General features: G+C 50.7%; 1 protein-coding gene across 2 annotated transcripts; it reads left to right on the top strand.

Moving 5' to 3' along the window:
- The first annotated feature begins 593 nt into the window (after positions 1–593).
- Positions 594–17,174, top strand: TNNC2 (troponin C2, fast skeletal type). Of its 2 annotated transcripts, XM_078877810.1 has the most exons (7): positions 598–652; positions 5,774–5,788; positions 9,088–9,139; positions 9,790–9,933; positions 11,283–11,397; positions 13,282–13,418; positions 16,920–17,174. In XM_078877810.1, the coding sequence occupies exons 1-7, from the start codon at positions 650–652 to the stop codon at positions 16,955–16,957; spliced, it is 504 nt and encodes a 167-aa protein (XP_078733936.1). In that variant the 5' UTR covers positions 598–649; the 3' UTR covers positions 16,958–17,174. The 2 variants fall into 2 exon arrangements, with proteins under 2 accessions (XP_078733937.1, XP_078733936.1); XM_078877811.1 differs by lacking the exon at positions 5,774–5,788 and having other exon boundaries at positions 594–652.
- Positions 17,175–17,396: the final 222 nt, after the last annotated feature.

Raw genomic sequence — 17,396 nt, forward strand, 5'->3', positions numbered from 1 at the left:
GGGCCACTACCCTAAACGTTGCCCATTACATATTTTTCATTTCAAGGCAACCTTGTTATTATTGACACGGACCGTGTTGAGTTTGTTGTTGTTATTTGTGCACCATGGCCAACGCAGCGCACCAACTGTGGTGATTGAGCTCGCGTGCAAGAGAGATCGAATTGCGGCATTGCAGCACCGCGACGGATGACAACAGCGTGGGGACCCCCCCCCCAACCAGCAGTGGAGAGACCACGGCTGGTGACAACCGAGACGGAGCGCATTAATAAAAGCGTGTAAATCCACTGAGCGCCGCGATGAGCTGCGCCCGAATTGTGTACACACCGTGATCTGTGCGGCGCCTTGGGTCTGTATCCGATTCCTCGCGGTTGGCCCCCTTCTCGCCAATGTCACCGCCTGTCTCAATGTTTGTACAGATGCCTCCGCGGCGAAACCCTACCTCGCTGTCTTAATAGCACGGGGCCACCCCCAGGGAGGCGGGGTGGGTGGGGTTGGAGGTGGGGTTGGGGAGTGGGGGGCAGCCCAATTAAGGAGGTGTGTGGGGGTTACTTAGCAGCGCGCTCCCCCTGTTCTTCACACTCCGCGCTGGAGCTGTGAGCATCTGGGAGGGCGCAGAGACAGAGAAGGAGGAGGAGAACAGACGACCAGAATGGTGAGCATTGCCAATGCAACCACTCATCACTAACAAGGTCCTCCACACACACACTCGTTCTTTTTATGCAATGGCAGCTACTGTTGCAATTTCATTTGTGTGCAAATGAAATTAGCGCGGTTCAACATACGTACATATACCATTGAGGTTTAACTGGCAGCAATCATCTGTCCACGCGTTGTATCGATCTCTCGAAGGGCGCGTACACATGCAATGCGTTCAGCTGTACGTAATATTGACCAGAGAGCGAAGATTCAGAGTGGCGGAGTTGGTTTAGCGCACGAGCCGGAGGCCAAAGTTCGATTCCCGGCCAAGGCCGACAGCGGCGAACGAGATCATAACTCGTCCTTCTGTAAGCCCGGCCGATTTGACGAAGGCTGTGAATTCTTACGATGTGCAGCAAACGCTCAAATTCTGAAAAGTAGCAGTCGATGCGAGGACGCTGGGACGCATGCTGTGTCGAATGCGCTCCGAGCGCTTCATCGACTGCTCGGGCCAGTGTCGTTCAGTTCGTGGCAACGTGCGAATTGGAAGTGCAAAGGGCAAAATAGTTCTCGATTTACAGTTCGGGTTTTTAGTTTAATTTAATCCAATTGATTCAGGTTGGCACGCGGTCAATAATGCCACAAGTCGGCGCGGAGTAGAGCCGCACGTGCCGGGGAATTAGACCGCACCGTGGTAAATGAAATAAAATAAAAACCGGTGATGATATTTACATTCTGAGAGATAGATATATAAAAAAACATCCCATCGAGTTATTTAACCAGGAAAATCCCTGGAGATGGAAGGTCTCGTTTACGAGGGGAGTTCAGGGTGTTGATTGACACGTAGAAAGCACGTGGTGACGTGTATACGAATCAAGTGCACAAGCAAAGTAGCATGCTGTTTTTTTTATATTTGGTGACCGGACTGAGACCATTGACTCGCTGCACACCCGATCCCAGTTTTATTCGCGGGTGGCTGCCCCTGATTTGAACCCAGACTCTTTGTGGCGCCGGTTCAGTGCTTTGACCCTAATAGCATCCTTACTCAATCATACTTCCATGGGCGTCGTGTAAACCGTACTCAATTAAACACAAACCTTTATCTGGCTATCGTGGCACTTGCGTTGTACGCGACGCGTCCCGTCTCGAACGTGCGACCGATGCGCCCCTGATTGGCTTCCGCGCTTAGTGGGAGTGCGGGCCCGGCCCGTTGGAAGAGGCAGCGGGTGGTGGTCACACGTGGGGCGTTTGGATGTGCGGTATGCGGGGCGTGGTCGGATGGCGCGCTGTTTGGCAGGGGCTCCGGGGTGTGGACAGGGGTATGGGTTGCAGGCAGGACCCGCCGAAGCTCCACTCGGATGTTGAGCCCGATAGAGCGGCAGAGCGGTAAAGCGGGGTGGGCCACCACACCAGAGGCTCACCACTAAGGGGGAGAGTCAACTTGGGTGGAGGCCCACGGGTGTATGCGGTGGTGGCTTTGGAGGGGGGGGGGTTAGGATAAGGGAGAGAGAGATGTGGGTAGAGACTAGGGACTATGGATATAACAATGCCAATATCATTGTGTATTTTTGCTATGGGAGGAAAGCAGAGACCCTGGAGGAAACCCATGCAGGACAGGGGGAGAAAATACTTCTCACACACACGCACAACAATCTCACGCATCACTTACTCGCACACAACCAATACTCGCACTCCGCAGAGCACAGGGAAAATGTGCAAACTCCACACAGAGAGGCGCCCAGTCAAACCTAGGCCCTCCTTGCTGTGGCACACGCAGACGTTACCACTGTGACACCCGTGTCCCAGGGTAGGTTGTGGGTTCAGGGGGCGTAACTAGGGGCTATGCGGGGTGTGGATATCGGACAGAGGGTGGTGGGGCTATAATTCCGGGTGTGTCCGGCACCTGTCCCCGGCTCTGTCCACGCCTGCGAGACACCCGAGCCTGTCTGGAAGCATCTGCTTAGAGCCTCCGTGCGCCTCTCCTGGCCCCGCGCCTCCTTATTAGGCATCCCTCATCTGTCGGTTAAAAATACCCAAGTGCCAGCGCAAGCACAAATGTATTCTTATTGAGCACAAGGGCCGCCACCGCCTCCGCTGCTGTGCCCGGGCCAAGTGGGGGTCAGCCCCCCTTATTTTTAGGCCAAAGAAAAGCCCAGATGGGGGTGCATGCAGGGACCAACACACACAGGCGCCAAACCCCCCCCTCCCCCGCCGTGGTCAATCATTCAGCTGCACCATCTGGCCAGCCTCCAATACTGCCGGAGAATTCCAGTGATTCTCACATGGATACCATGGCGTCTGCCATAGTAATGTGGAATTCCACCTGGCCAGCCTACATCACCGCCGGAGAATTCACAATGATTTTCACACTTGGATACAATGGCACCTGCCATATTAATGCGGAATTCCCACCACCTGGCGCTAGGAACTAGCTTTCATTTGAGCACCGAGACGCTAACTTTGACGTGGAAGGCCGCATTGCTGTGCGCGACTCCGCCAACGAAACTGCCGAAGATCTTCCTCAATTACCATTGCGTCCTTCTCCACCATGTCCCCGTACCACGGCACGTGTGCCGATGATGCGGGGGAAATGGTAGTGCAGTAGCGGTCATCACGTTGCGCCACGACCCACCTACCCGAGGTCGATCCCCGCTCACGGCCAATACCAGATACTCAGCCGGCGTGCACATCAGCATTGGAAAAACAACGGTGACCGGGAGTGGTGCTGGCTACCCGGCACTTCCTGCGCCGTCGTGGCAGCCTTCACGGAGAGTTACTCGCTAATAGCTCTTGCCCCAACAGTCTGTGTGGCCCACACGAGGGGTGGGAGGTATTTGTCTTTGTCCCAGCGTGTGCTGCTTGTTATGGTGAGGCTCACGACCACAATGCGGACGTGCAGTGCGAGACCACACGTGAATAGTCCGCCCGTGGCCGTGGAGTTACCTCGTGGCGCTGCCTTTCACGAGCAGAGCCCCCGTGTCCCCTCTTGGGGGCGGTGGCACGGACGGCCCAGCAGTAGCACGTTCGCGACCCTCTCGTTACAAGAGGGTCGCGGTTCAACTCCGGCAGCCCACCCTGGTTAATACTGCGGGGTGTATTCACCTCACAAAAAATACCTCGAGCCACCCGCTTCAGAGGAGACGTTAGAAAACCCCTGACGTCATTCGAAATCCAGAAGGCACATTGTGACGCCACCGGCGTTATGATAAAACATTTTTGAGCAAAACTTTAAAAAATGACACTGCAAATCACTGCATTGGGATTAAGCGCAGCAGTCGTCGCTAGGCTAATGCCCATTGCCAGCAGTCCGGCGCCGAGTCACTTTGCGGCTGTAAAGGGGGCTCTGCGGATTTTTTTACGCAGGGGCATCTCAACTTTTTGGTCTTGACAGCCCGTAGGGGCGTCATTACTGCGGCCCCCAGCCCCAGCGATTAGGCCGTTTCCATTGCGGAGAAATAGCAACTCGAAATATGCTGACGGATCTTCGATCTCACCAGGCGCGTTACCAGTTTTCCAAACTAGGTCATCCTGATTAAAACAATCAACACAGCCAAGCAAGACATCCACCTCATCCTTTCCACGTCTGTCTCTGCGCCTAACAACGCGTATCTATATTTACAAACATCCCATCAGCCACACGGCCTTCTGGGAATGCACAATTTCAACGGCGTTGGTTCGACGACAAGCAAACCCTTGACCAGCTTCGACATTTGCTGTCTCATCAACAGAGTTGGGTCTAAACTAGACTCGAAGCTTTCGTGACTGCAGGAATTACTCTTTGGTTCTTTCGGTAAAGTCACGTAGAATTTTTTTTAAAAATAATAATAGAATACGGCATTTCGATTGCAACGCAAGCAATCTTTAGAAGAACGTAATCAACCAGGTAGGGTGTTGACTGTTGTGTTAGCCGACTCTCTGTGTTGTATTTCATTACATTTCTAAGTTTACTATGTTTGTTTTCTCATTCATTCTTGTCTAATGATGGTTGCTTGTGTTGCAATCGAAACGTTGTATTCTATTATTATTTAATTTATTTACCTTCCACGTGACTTTACCGAAAGAACCAAAGAGTAGAGTTGGGTCTGCCTGAACCGATGCCGGTAAACTACTCAATGTTTCGAGGCCACCAGCTGGCACTTCACACGTCATGCACTCCCCCAGAATGCCGTGTGGCTGATAGGATGTGTAGATTTTTGTTTGTGGCGAGACAGCGAACTGTCTGCCCATTTTGCTGTCACTCATGTTCTCCGTCACGACGGCCAAGATGATGATTATTCACTGTGATCACAACTGTGATTGTTTCATCTTAAAGGTCATTGACTGCGGCCTAGACGCGTGACTTCAGAATGGACAGGGAGTGGGCGCGTCGATCCGTGTCGCCAGGAGCATTTTAGTTAATTTGCAAACGACTTATTCTCATAAGCACCGCATATCCAGATACACGCGTGAATCGTGAAGCCGGAGAATGAACGAATGACGACGTGCTGCATTTGTGATGCCAGCGTGCTCTGTGTGCGATGCCAGCTTGCTGCGTGTGTGTGATGGCAGCGTGCTCTGTGTGTGATGCCAGCTTACTACGTGTGTGTGGTGCCATCTTGCTCTGTGTGTGATACCAGCTTGCTACGTGTGTGTGATGCCATCTTGCTCTGTGTGTGATGCCATCTTGCTACGTGTGTGTGATGCCGTCTTGCTCTGTGTGTGATACCAGCTTGCTCTGTGTGTGTGATGCCATCTTGCTCTGTGTGTAATACCAGCTTGCTACGTGTGTGATGGCAGCGTGCCCTGTGTGTGATACCAGCTTGCTACGTGTGTGTGATGCCATATTGCTCTGTGTGCGATGCCAGCTTGCTCTGTGTGTGATGCCAGCTTGCTCTGTGTGTGATGCCAGCTTGCTACGTGTGTGTGATGCCATATTGCTCTGTGTGTGATGCCAGCGTGCTGTGTGATGCCAGTGTGTTGTGTGTGTGATGCCATCTTGCTCTGTGTGTGATGCCAGTGTTCTCTTTGTGTGTGATGCCAGCTTGCTCTGTGTGTGTGATGCTAGCACGCTGTGTATTGATCTCCACCGTTGCTTTGCCTGGCGTCTGTGACACGTGTCGTGTTAATTGTCACATTTTATCTTTTTCCCCATGTGCAGGGAGAAGCCGGAGGGGTTTGTGATGCATTAAACGCAGTGCACTGCATAAATTACTCACTCACCCCTTTGCGAATGTTGTTTTGCAAACATTAATAATAATAAAGGTTGGAACGTGGTCCTGGGGTCACGGTTTGGCCGGGAGGCGGGTTGAGCCATCGTGCTCGGCCCGTGAGCCGCTTCCTGCAGTCGGCTGGCTCAGCAGCCCCACGTAAAAACCGGCCAGCAGTGATGCGCAGGATAAGTGCGGCTCCAGTCCCGGCTCACACGGCCCATGGGGTGCGGCTCCCTCGGACTGGCCCTGAGGTTCCTTCCTCCCCGCCGATACCCACCCCGGCACCGCGGGTCGAGCGCATGGGGGCATTGCTGAGCTGCTGATGTTAATGTTGACATCGCGCGCGCGCACACACGCGTACATAAAGCACACACACACACGCGTACATACAGTACACACACACATACACACTGCACACAGCCACTACATGACACACATAGAAGTACACACGAACACACACATGTATACACGTGCATACAACCACACACAGTACACACAGAAACACGTCATCATCAGCATCACGGACAGCCTGCGCCCATCACGAGGCGTGCGTGCAAGACGCTGCGAGTGATTGGCACGGGGCTGGTGTCGCTGTGTGGGGGTTCCCGGGGTCACGGTGGCCGTGCGGACACGCGGGGGGCACGGGGGGGGGCAAGTACCCCCCCCCCCCTCTCGGCCTCGAGCCAACCCAGAGCAAATTCGAACTCTGCACCACCACCACAACCACCGCGCAGGGAGCTCTTCGACACGAGAGGGCCTCACAAGCGGTGGCCTGCCCACGTCCCCCGGTCGTCTCCGGTTAAAATACCAATAAAGTCCAACACGCTGCACGCGCCTCATAGTTGAGCATGCGTTACGTATCGTGGAGAAGAATCGGCGCAGTAAAATGTTGTCGCGCGTGTGTCACGCGCGACAAAGACAACGATGGTGGAGCGGTGACGCAGTGGTTCGCGCACTGCGCTGAAAATCCGCTGGCCCGAGTTCGATTCCTGCTCACGACCCATGACAGTGACGATTATCTGAACTGGTTATAGGCCTCCCCGATGTCGACTCTGTAGTACTTGGTGCGGTGTGTAAATATCCGCATTATCGGAGACAAAAGGCGGCCGAGCGCGCGTGGTGTGCCGTGCCGTTCTTCATCGGTGCTCGCTAACAGCACCTGCCCCAACATCCTATTAAAGGCGATACGGGGAATCTTTGTCTTGCCTATAAACATCCGGCAGTTCACGAGCATTGGTTCAAATAAGCCTGACTCCACTGATGAGACAGTGAATGTTGAAATCGGTCCAGAGTTACTTGTATTGAACCAATGCTGTTGAAATTATGCCCTCCCAGAAGGCCGTGTGGCTGATGGGATGTGTAAAAATATTTATTTTAATTCCGAGCCGAGAGATATGTCAAGGAGAACCGAATTTTATGCTTATGCATTGTGTCACGACTAACGTGTTTACCAATAATCAGGTGCATGCAGCGTGTGATGGTTTGTATTTGAAGGGGTATTAGTAATGCGGAGAGGCACACGACACACGTGACGTGTTCCCACCACCAAAGCGGAGCTTCCCAGCGGCTGGAGTCCACGTGGTGTGTTACAACAAAATCCAAACGCATCTTTTCCGATTTACAAAGGCCAATTATTCTTGCAATATTACATCAACACAGCATCTCATAGAACATTGAGACATTTAACTCGACACTAAATTCTAATATTCTTGTAAATTCTTTCAACACCACTTTGCTCCCAGCACGATGAGCTTCCAACGAGCATATTGACACCGATAACGTCCCAGGAATAACCCACCTTTGTCTGCCACACCCTTGCAATCAGCACTCGCACGGAACGATAGAAGCACGTGACCTCACCCCTTGAACCCGCCTAGTCGAGTTTCAAGGCGGCGTTACGGCTTTCTGTTGTTGCTGCCGTATCTCGGCGAGCGTGTGTCAACGCAGCTCGAGAGGTCGATGCCCCTCCCACTGTGGCTCGTTCACATTTGCTCTCGGCGTTTGCGGTATTAAGTAAAACAAATAATCTAAATTGTCCTCTCTATCCTCAAATCTGTGTAACGCGATGCTGCAACTCCAGTGGCAGCATGAAATGGGTTGTTCGGTTGACACAAACATGCGCCACACAGAACATGTACATATTCGGGGTGAACTATGCAACACACGCCTGCCGTATTACAGGGGAGGTAAGCGGTACGTGGGTCGGTGCATGGATGTCTTGACAAGGCGAAAATTCAGTGAGCTCAAGTCAGTTTAAGTTATTTTGTTTCAGCGACCGATTAAATCGTTGCTTTTCAGCAACTTAACAAAAACTATTTGCATAAGAAAAGTGAGAGATGGCTTCGTTCGCCCGTAACACCGAGCCACATTTCGGTCGGCCGAGTGGCAACGAAGGCGACGGACGTCACGCGTCAGCCCGGCGCCCAACAAGGCCCCCAAATCTCACCGCCCGAGGTGTGTGAAGCACAGACGCTGCGTGTTACACACGACTCCCAGATCGAGACACGCAACGAGTGGACGGAGGCTCGTGGGAGGCCAATTCCCGAGTCGCAGAACACCGTGCTGACACTTCTTAGGCCCTGAGTTCGAATCCGGGTTTCAGCCTATTTCTCGAGCGTAGGTTTTCAATTTCATTTGGCATATCCCAAATTTGAATCATACAAATCGTAAATATACCATATGACTGACGACCGGCGAACCAATGCGCAGTGCATGAATGAGTTCCACCTTGCGTTGGGTCAGAGAGGCTCCACGGGGTGGCTCCAAAAAGTAGTTGCTCCGGTGTCGTATCCCGGGGCCATTCACTCACATGGCATGAAGCTCTGTCTATCGAGTTCCAGACTGACGATGTGTCTCGCCTTGCTCTGATGGCTCCATTAAACAACAAAAAACTGCCGCCGAACGATTTGCTGAGCTACGGGAAATGAGCTTGGGGGAGGGGGCGGTGGTAATAAAAGCAAATTGCGCGGTAGCTGGACCCGAGGGCGTATTGCACGCACACAAGGCCTGTGACGTTTGTCTAAAAAGCATGGTTGCCACGGTCTTGACCGCCCCAGGGTGCGAAGCAGGTTACATTTTTTGGCCACGCGACATTGCAGTAAACGGTTGATCAAGCGGCAGACATTTGCATGTTGCTATAACCAGCACGGTTCCGTGTTATTCTCTGTTTTTGAGAAAAATATATAATAATAACCAACGCGTCGTGCGCGTGCGTAAGTCACAGTTAATTCACCGCTGCCTCCTTGTCTGTCTGCCCCTACAGACTGAGGCGCAGGCGGATGCGCGCGCGCATCTCAACGAGGAGCAGATCGCAGGTAAGGGGGAGCTGTTCGCCGTTTTGAGATGTACCCCCCGTAAACAAAAAATATATATAATTGAAATTATTCAATCAATTTTCAAACAACAACAAAAAACATGAATCTTTGAACAAACAATATAGTCCACCATGATCCAGGGATTGTGGGATTCATTGGACATCAACAGGCGTTCCACCTTCTCCAGTCAGCCAAGGTCGTTAAAAACTGTGCAGTGTCCTGTAATCAAGTTCACCAAAATACCACCACCTGATGATGCTGAGCATCCTCTCCAGTAAAAGTTGGTATCATTTGTTTTTACATTTTTACTTGGGTGTTTCAACATTCCTCCAGTTTTACTGATAAGCCAAATCGATTGGCGTATTTCCCCACGACCTCACAACGTCATTTGATCGGCTCTGTCAGGTGGTGGGGAGCTACGTTAAAAATAAAGTTGGCATTACACGAACAACACCTAACCCAAAATATCTAATTGCTAATCACAATATCAGTTACCGGACCTCGGCACAAATAAATTCCTGTCAAGCGAACACCGATACCGGTTCCCAGACAGTCCTGGCCAAGCCCAGACACGGGCGGCACAGCCACGGTCGCCGTGCGCTGAGGCCTCCACGCATCGCCACGTGCCCCCCCCCCCCCCCGCTACTCAGAGTTCAAGGCGGCCTTCGACATGTTCGACGCGGATGGCGGCGGCGACATCAGCACCAGTGAGCTGGGCAAGGTGATGAAGCTGCTCGGCCAAACCCCGACCAAGGAGGAGTTGGACGCCATCATCGAGGAAGTGGACGAGGACGGTACACAAGGACCGCTCGGGGGCTGCGCGAGGGTCACATGAGGGCCACATGAAGGCCACACGAGGGCCACACGGGGGCCACACGAGAGCCACACGATGCCTCAGGGAAATCGGGCCAAGCACCCCACGTAGTGGTGCAGCAGTCTCTTACCGTGTAGTTAAACTAAAATTGATTTATTTATTGTAAAACTGTACTAAACTAAACTAATTTTATTTTACCAGCTAAGGTCCACTGGGCTATATAGCTATCTTTAAGAAGCAACCTGGACACACATAATAGCTCAACGGAATGACTTATCAAGTGAAAATGTATAGCAGCCAAATACTCTAAATACATGTTTCTAAATTTGGAGGAAAAAACTGGAGGAACCGGAGAAAAATCCACGCGACTACGGGGAGAGAGACACGCAAACTCCAAATATACAGGCGTCAGGGTCGGGTCGAACCCACAACCTCCTTCATTTCTAGCGAAGTAGTTAACATCTCGCCACTATGCCAACCCTGGTTTGTTTAAATTTCCAGTGACCGAATGCTGAAACTGATACGAATTAGGTGCTGGTTTGTCGCAAATATGGCAAGCAGTGAACAAAACTTTAAAATATATATTTTTAACTGAGAAACGCAGGGCTCAGCCATGGTGTTATGTGTCGTGCACTGGAGTTGTAAGGAGGAGGTCGCCGGTTCCATTCCACGTCCTGGGCAGTGCGGCAGTGGAAATCAGTAGGACAAGTTTCTAGAATCCCCGTCCACCACCTCTTGGGACAGACACACACGACAGACACACACGGCAGGGTCGCACGTGGTGGGGCAAAGCGTGGGTGTGGATACTCCCCATCTCCACCAACACGTTCTGGTCAGCGCGGAACAGTAGACCAAAATCCATCCACCCTGTCCATGGCTGTCACCCTCTCCACTGTTGTTACCCTCTCCACTGTTGTCACCCTCTCCCTCGTTGTCACCCTCTCCACTGTACACCAAACCCGCGCATCTATCTCAGGCAGCCTAGGTCCAGTAGTCTACGGTATAATAAAATAAAAAGTTCAACACATTACTGGTACCAGATCTCGGTACGAATCATTCCATGCCACCCCAACACAGGCATCAATTTTGCTGAACTGTCCGGCTCAAACCCTGACCGGGAACTGCTAGAAACTGTAAGTTCACCAACACTTGCACGTACGTACGTTGAACTTCTTTTGCGCCAAAGATGCCCAACCACGCTAATCGGAAGTGAAAGGAAAAACAAAACTAAAATTCCACATCGCTGACCACACCTCCGATTAGCCCAATCCTACCACAACCGGACTGCGTGATAACACTGACAACGGTCCCCTTTGGTTTTGATTGTAGGCAGTGGGACGATCGACTTCGAAGAGTTCCTGGTGATGATGGTGCGCCAGATGAAGGAGGAGTCTGCCGGCCAAACAGAGGAGCAGCTGGCCGAGGCTTTCCGCATCCTCGACAGGTTTGTGACGCCCGCGCCACGCAAGGTGATGGCTGGTTGCCTGCGAGCCATGGGTACAAAGACAAAGATTGCCCCCTCCCCACCAGCCTGTGTAGCCTTAACAGACTGCTGGGGCAAGTGCTGTTAGCGAGTAGCACCTACAAAGGACGGCACTGTGGCACATGAGGGGGTGGGTGGCCAGAACCACCCCCGGCTGCGTATGTCTCCCAAGTGGGAATGTTTTTACACATCGCACCAGGTACTCATTTGAGGCTGACTCGACCTAGGGGAGGCCCAGGACCAGTTCAGATAATCGTGTTTGGTGGTGGCCGTGAGCGGGAATCGAACTCGGGTCGACGCGTTTTTAGCACAGCCCACTGACCGCTATGCGACCGCTCCCCACTGCCCTGGGTACAATTACAAAGACAAGGATCCCCCATATAGTCTGAACAGATTGTTGGGGCAAGTACTGTTCACGAGCACCTACAAAGGCGAACACAGCACACGAGGTGTGGGTGGCCAACACAACGCCTGGCCGCCTTTGTCTCCCCAGTGGCGATGTTCACACACCACACCAGGAACCTATTTGAGGCTGAGTAGACTTAGGGTAGGCCCATGATTGGTTCAAATAATCGTCATTGGTGTTGACCGTGAGCGGGCTTTGAACTCGGGTCGCCGGGTTCATAGCGCAGTGTGCGATCTCATCTCTGTCTTGTCTCCGTCTCCATCTTGTCACGGGGAGAGAGAGACACACAAACCCAAAATATACAACATGCGTAATGGTCGGGATCGAACTCCCGACCTCCTGTTTGACGTATAACCCCAGTACTGACCACACCTCCGATTAGCCCGTACCTCCGATTAGCACAGTTGGCTACGTGAGGTGCGAAAGATGTTGAACATATGTATGTGTAGTGTCAGTGAGTCGGAGACGAGGTTTGTAGAGGCACCTTCTTTATTGAACACACACGATCTCACCTGTACACTCTACAGTCGCTAGCCTATACACAACACTATCCATCTAACATCGACGACGCTGACCAAGACAGCAAACAGGCTATCTATCAGCGCAATATCGAGCGAAGACAGTAGGTTCCAGGGGCTTCCAGATGGGGCCCAAAATGACCTTTGTCCCAGTTCCTCCGCTCTGCCGACACACCCATGTATATGCTCACTGGCGTGTGCTGTTTGTCCACCACAGTTGCTGCTGATGGTCACCAGCCGGCGCTATTACACTACATATGTAACGACTCTGACAACGAAGTAGTAAAAGCAACTTTTTATTTGGACACAACCACAATAAAGGACCCTAGGCTTCGTGGTTGTCTCCACTCATGCTCTCTCCAATTATATTCCTCGGGCCCCCTTCCCTGTCCTTCCCCACTAATGGATACTCTCTGTTTTCTGATCAATCTCGTTCAAACCTTATTCCTCCAATCCCTTTAAAAGTCTTCCTCCCGACCAATCACCGTAGAGGCCTCTTTCTACCAATCGGAGACCTTTATTTATTTTCAAATAGCCGTTAGACTGCATATTGGCTTGGTTTAATTTTTCAGTCATTACACGTACATAAACGCTACATGACTATACATGAAAAAAATCAACACGTCTATCAATAACACCATGTGTAGCCTTAAAAAGAACCAATATACAACTAGCGACGTTTCGGCAAGTGCGTTATGATAAATAACATTTAGCATAGGGGTACTGCACAATCCGCGATAACACATGAGATGCGTACGGAGGCTGAACAAAGACTGAGGCGCGTGGTGGTTAGCATCTCGAAGCATCCGGCAGCATCCCGATGGCCTTGCACGACGCTAAGACCACCCTCCCCTCGCACTTCGCGCACGTTGTCGTCGTCATCGTGTGACACAAGTGAGGGGACACGGCGTTGTCGCGCAGGAACAGCGACGGCTACATTGACCGCGATGAGCTCAAGGACATCCTGATGAGCACGGGGGAGAACGTCTCAGAGATGGAGATGGACGAGCTGATGAAGGACGGCGACAAAAATGGCGACGGCCGCCTGGACTTTGATGGTGAGAGTGCGATTCTGGCGGAGTTTGTGTGTGAACTTGGCTCTTGTTAGCGCAGGAATGTGGACACCCCCCCCCCCTCCTCTATTTTTGTTTAGTCCTTGTAACCCTTTTTACCATTCCTAAAACATCTGAAAGTTGCAGAGTGGGTGGGTGGTCCCGTTAACCGCCGAATCCTCGGTACGCGCAAGCGGGTTCGGTGTTAATTTTATGTAGAGGAGGCATAGCAGCAGTGCCGTTGTTTTCAAAGACGTCGTCACTCGCCCGCAGAAAACCGTAGCGGCATAATCGCCGCACTCTACGATAGCCAGCGCCAAACTGCGTTACACTCCCTCCCGCGTGGCCTTGTGGGAGCCTTGGTACTGATAAAGTTATTTATTTTTTCTTCTGGTTCCATTCCAATGACGTTCACAAACGTCATCGAACTGAAAGGGTTAATAATGGCTACATTTATATATTTAATATGTTATCGTCCATGTAAGTGTGCATCGCAAAGCGCTGTAGAATCTACAGAGGCGCGAGGGAAACCACAGACAAGCGAGAAGGCGGTCAGAGCCGGCTCGAACAATTGCCGAAGCTCTGTGGTCCTACATTCGGACCGTTTGGCCAACTCTAGCGTTTATACGTTTGGGAGGAGGATAGTGGAGCACCTGGAAAAAAAGCGACGGATGCAAGGGGGTAACACTCAGTCCCTGTACAGATGGACTACAGATCTACTACAGATGTACTATAGATAGACTACAGATGGACTACAGATGGACTACAGATGGACTACAGATGGAAATTCATCCACTCACAGTACCGCCATATCCTAGCAAGCCAGGAGATTGAGGTCTCAATGCCATTGGGTAGAAAGTTTTATGAATGTGTGTGATCCACCTGCCTCCTTTGAAGATGATTTACAAATATGATCGAGAGCAGTGGTTCTCAACCGGAGTTATGGGGACCCCTGGGGGTTACATGGAAATGTCCCAGGGGGTACGTGAGGTGATTTATAAATGTGTGAAATATCATACATGAGAGTCATTGGTGAATAATCACGTTGTATGATTCTGCCGAAATAAAATAACTACGATAACATTAAAATCCATATGGAAAACCTAGAACGATATAATAACTCGTTGATCGTAACCAATGTGGTTTCCATGAGTAACCGGCGAACGCGAATGACGTGCAAAGCGTCCGTTGAATCTTGTATTCGATTGCAGTTATTTGCTAGTTAGGATACGTCACAAAATAGGCAATTGGTAAAAATATTGATGTTCATTATTCATACATGTATTTCTTAGAACCATATTGGGTCAGGCAAGGGAGGTACACCCGGTTGAAACAACAAGGGGGGGGGGGTACAAATGTAGCCAAACAATGTTGTGAAGCACCGCTTGAGATGAAGAGCTACTGATAGGGGCTCTCCACTACTGTCACCAGCTGCTGGGCCACAGGAAGTGGTTGTAGGGACTCCGCACGAAATCCTCGGGTCCCAATGAAATTTACAGAGACTCCTCTACTTACAAACAGTCGACTTACGAACTTTCAGAGATACGGACAAACTTGTCCGTATGTCCAGTTGCCTGTTCAGACCGAGAGTCGTAAGCCCAACCGCCATGCAATAGATGGCAGTGGTTGCTCGGTGTCAAGCACACTGAAAGGTTTACTAAGGTGTCGGCAGCTATTCACGATGCTATTGCCTGTTACAAGTTGATTTATGAAGAGAAGAAGAGAGCAACTGTGTAAACATATCTGGGTACGTTTTTCAAGAGAGGAAACACGACCACCAAAGGGAATTAGCATCTACATCTGCAGAACATAAAGAGCCAGTGCATTCTACATCTGCAGAACGTGAAGGACCAGTGGCATCTGCATCTGCAGAACGTGAAAAACCAGTGCATTCTACATCTGCAGAACGTGAAGAACCAGTGGCATCTACATCTGCAGAACGTGAAGAACCAGTGCATTCTACATCTGCAGAACGTGAAGAACCAGTGGCATCTATATATGCAGAACGTGAAGAACCAGTGGCATCTACATCTGCAGAACGTGAAGAACCAGTGGCATCTACATCTGCAGAACATAAAGAGCCAGTGGCATCTACATCAACAAGAGATGATACAACTTTAAAAGCCATTCACCGTGTTAAATTTACATGCCAAACAACATGCTTGTAATCAACAGGAGTAAAGTTGGACTTACGAACAAATCAGTGACGTGCGGTGAGGTCAATGGCTGGTGAAGCACTGGCGAGTGTCAGAGCCAGATTCAGATACTGAGGGGGCGTGGGCCTCACGGAGGGGGCGTGGCCTCATTGAGGGGCATGTCCTCACTGAGGGGGACGTGTCTAACACGCCCCCCTCAGTGAGGCAGATGTGATAGCTGCCTCCCCTGGTGCTTTTTCATTGCAGTTTCATGACGAGACCAGCGAGCCTAAATATCTTTATACACATACGTGAAATAAGTTGCCTGGAGTATGGAAGACGAGGACATGAAATGAAGGGGTCTACAAACATTACATTGGTGACATACTGAGATAGTAACAGGCACGCGCTTATTGCCCGCGCTCCATCCAGTTACTGAGGGGTTGTGCAATCAGAGGGGGGCTGAGCTCGTCGCTGCCTCACCTCTCGTCTCTTCCTGTGTTTGCAGCGGAGCTCTGCAAATTTGGCGATTTTGACTATAAAAAGAAATTACATTTATAACACAGATCAGTCGAAAAATCTTAATATTTATTTGATTTGATTTTTTTTTTTTTACTTTTAGTCGTAGCTATTTTCATTGGAGTATGACAGGTGAGGCTCTGCCTCCCCTGCCTCCCCTGACCGCATGTCCCTGGAACAAATCGACTTATTAATAGACCTCTGGAACCTACAATCAATAACATTTGACAGGCCTTTAAAGAATATACATTTTAGATATATTTCGCCTAGGAAAAAAATCATTTGAGATGGAACATCTTGATTGCAAGAGTGTCAAGGGTTGTTGATGGACACATGCGATACAAAGACACAACTCCCCCCATATAGCCTTAGCGGACTGTTGGGGCAAGTGAAATTCGCAAGTAGCACCTATGAAGGCCGGCACGGCACACAAAGGGGGTAGGTGGAGAGCACCACGCCCGGCCGCCTTTGTCTCCCCAGTGGCGATGTTTACACATCACATACGATGCAAACACGTGTGACACATACACACAACTTTAGCTGAAAGTTGGCCTCCCCACGCCATGGCCATCGGGAGGAACGTTCGGCTCTGGTCAGTGCGGGTTAACAAAGGGACTCCAGGACAAGTTCACACATCACTTGCCACCAATGTTAGCCACCACTCTACCCAAATTAACCACTTCAATTAAATGTATGTATGTATGTTGAACTTCTTTCGCACCGTGCTAATCGGAGGTTACGGGGGAAAGACAACAAACCAAACACAAAAGACAGTTCTAAATAAATTAGTTTTCAATCGAGATTATTTAAAAGTGCAAATAACGGCGTGTGATGTCGTCCTTGTGTTTTGCAGAGTTCCTCAAGATGATGGAGGGCATCTCGGTACCTTAAGGGAACCACCAGCCGGCACTCCTCCTGCCCACCACCACACCCACTCAGCAGCACCAGTGACTATGGTTCCACAATTTTACCTGCTTTTTCTATATATTTTTTGGGGGATTTTACACGAGTTACATCTCAGCTACTGCTGCTGGTGTCATGGCACAGTTGCGAATGTCCTGTCCTGGCCTCATGTTTCATTGACGACAGATTTCGGAAAAATAAAAACGTTGCACCACCTCCAGTGTCTCTGCCATGTCTTTCTCTTGACTAGACACAGCCACAGGCCTAAACGCCCCAAGCTGTGGAGATGAGCAGTTCACGAGTCATTAGATGCCACACTGTATCATGGTTTTGGTGGGACAGATCAACTCTTCAATCTTGATTTGAAGCTTTTGTGACTGCAGGAATCCATACTCTTTGGTTTTTTGGGTGAAGTCATGTAGGTATA

This window comes from Lampetra fluviatilis, chromosome 49, assembly GCF_964198595.1.
Source record: "Lampetra fluviatilis chromosome 49, kcLamFluv1.1, whole genome shotgun sequence".
Classification (NCBI taxonomy): Eukaryota; Metazoa; Chordata; class Hyperoartia; order Petromyzontiformes; family Petromyzontidae; genus Lampetra; species Lampetra fluviatilis.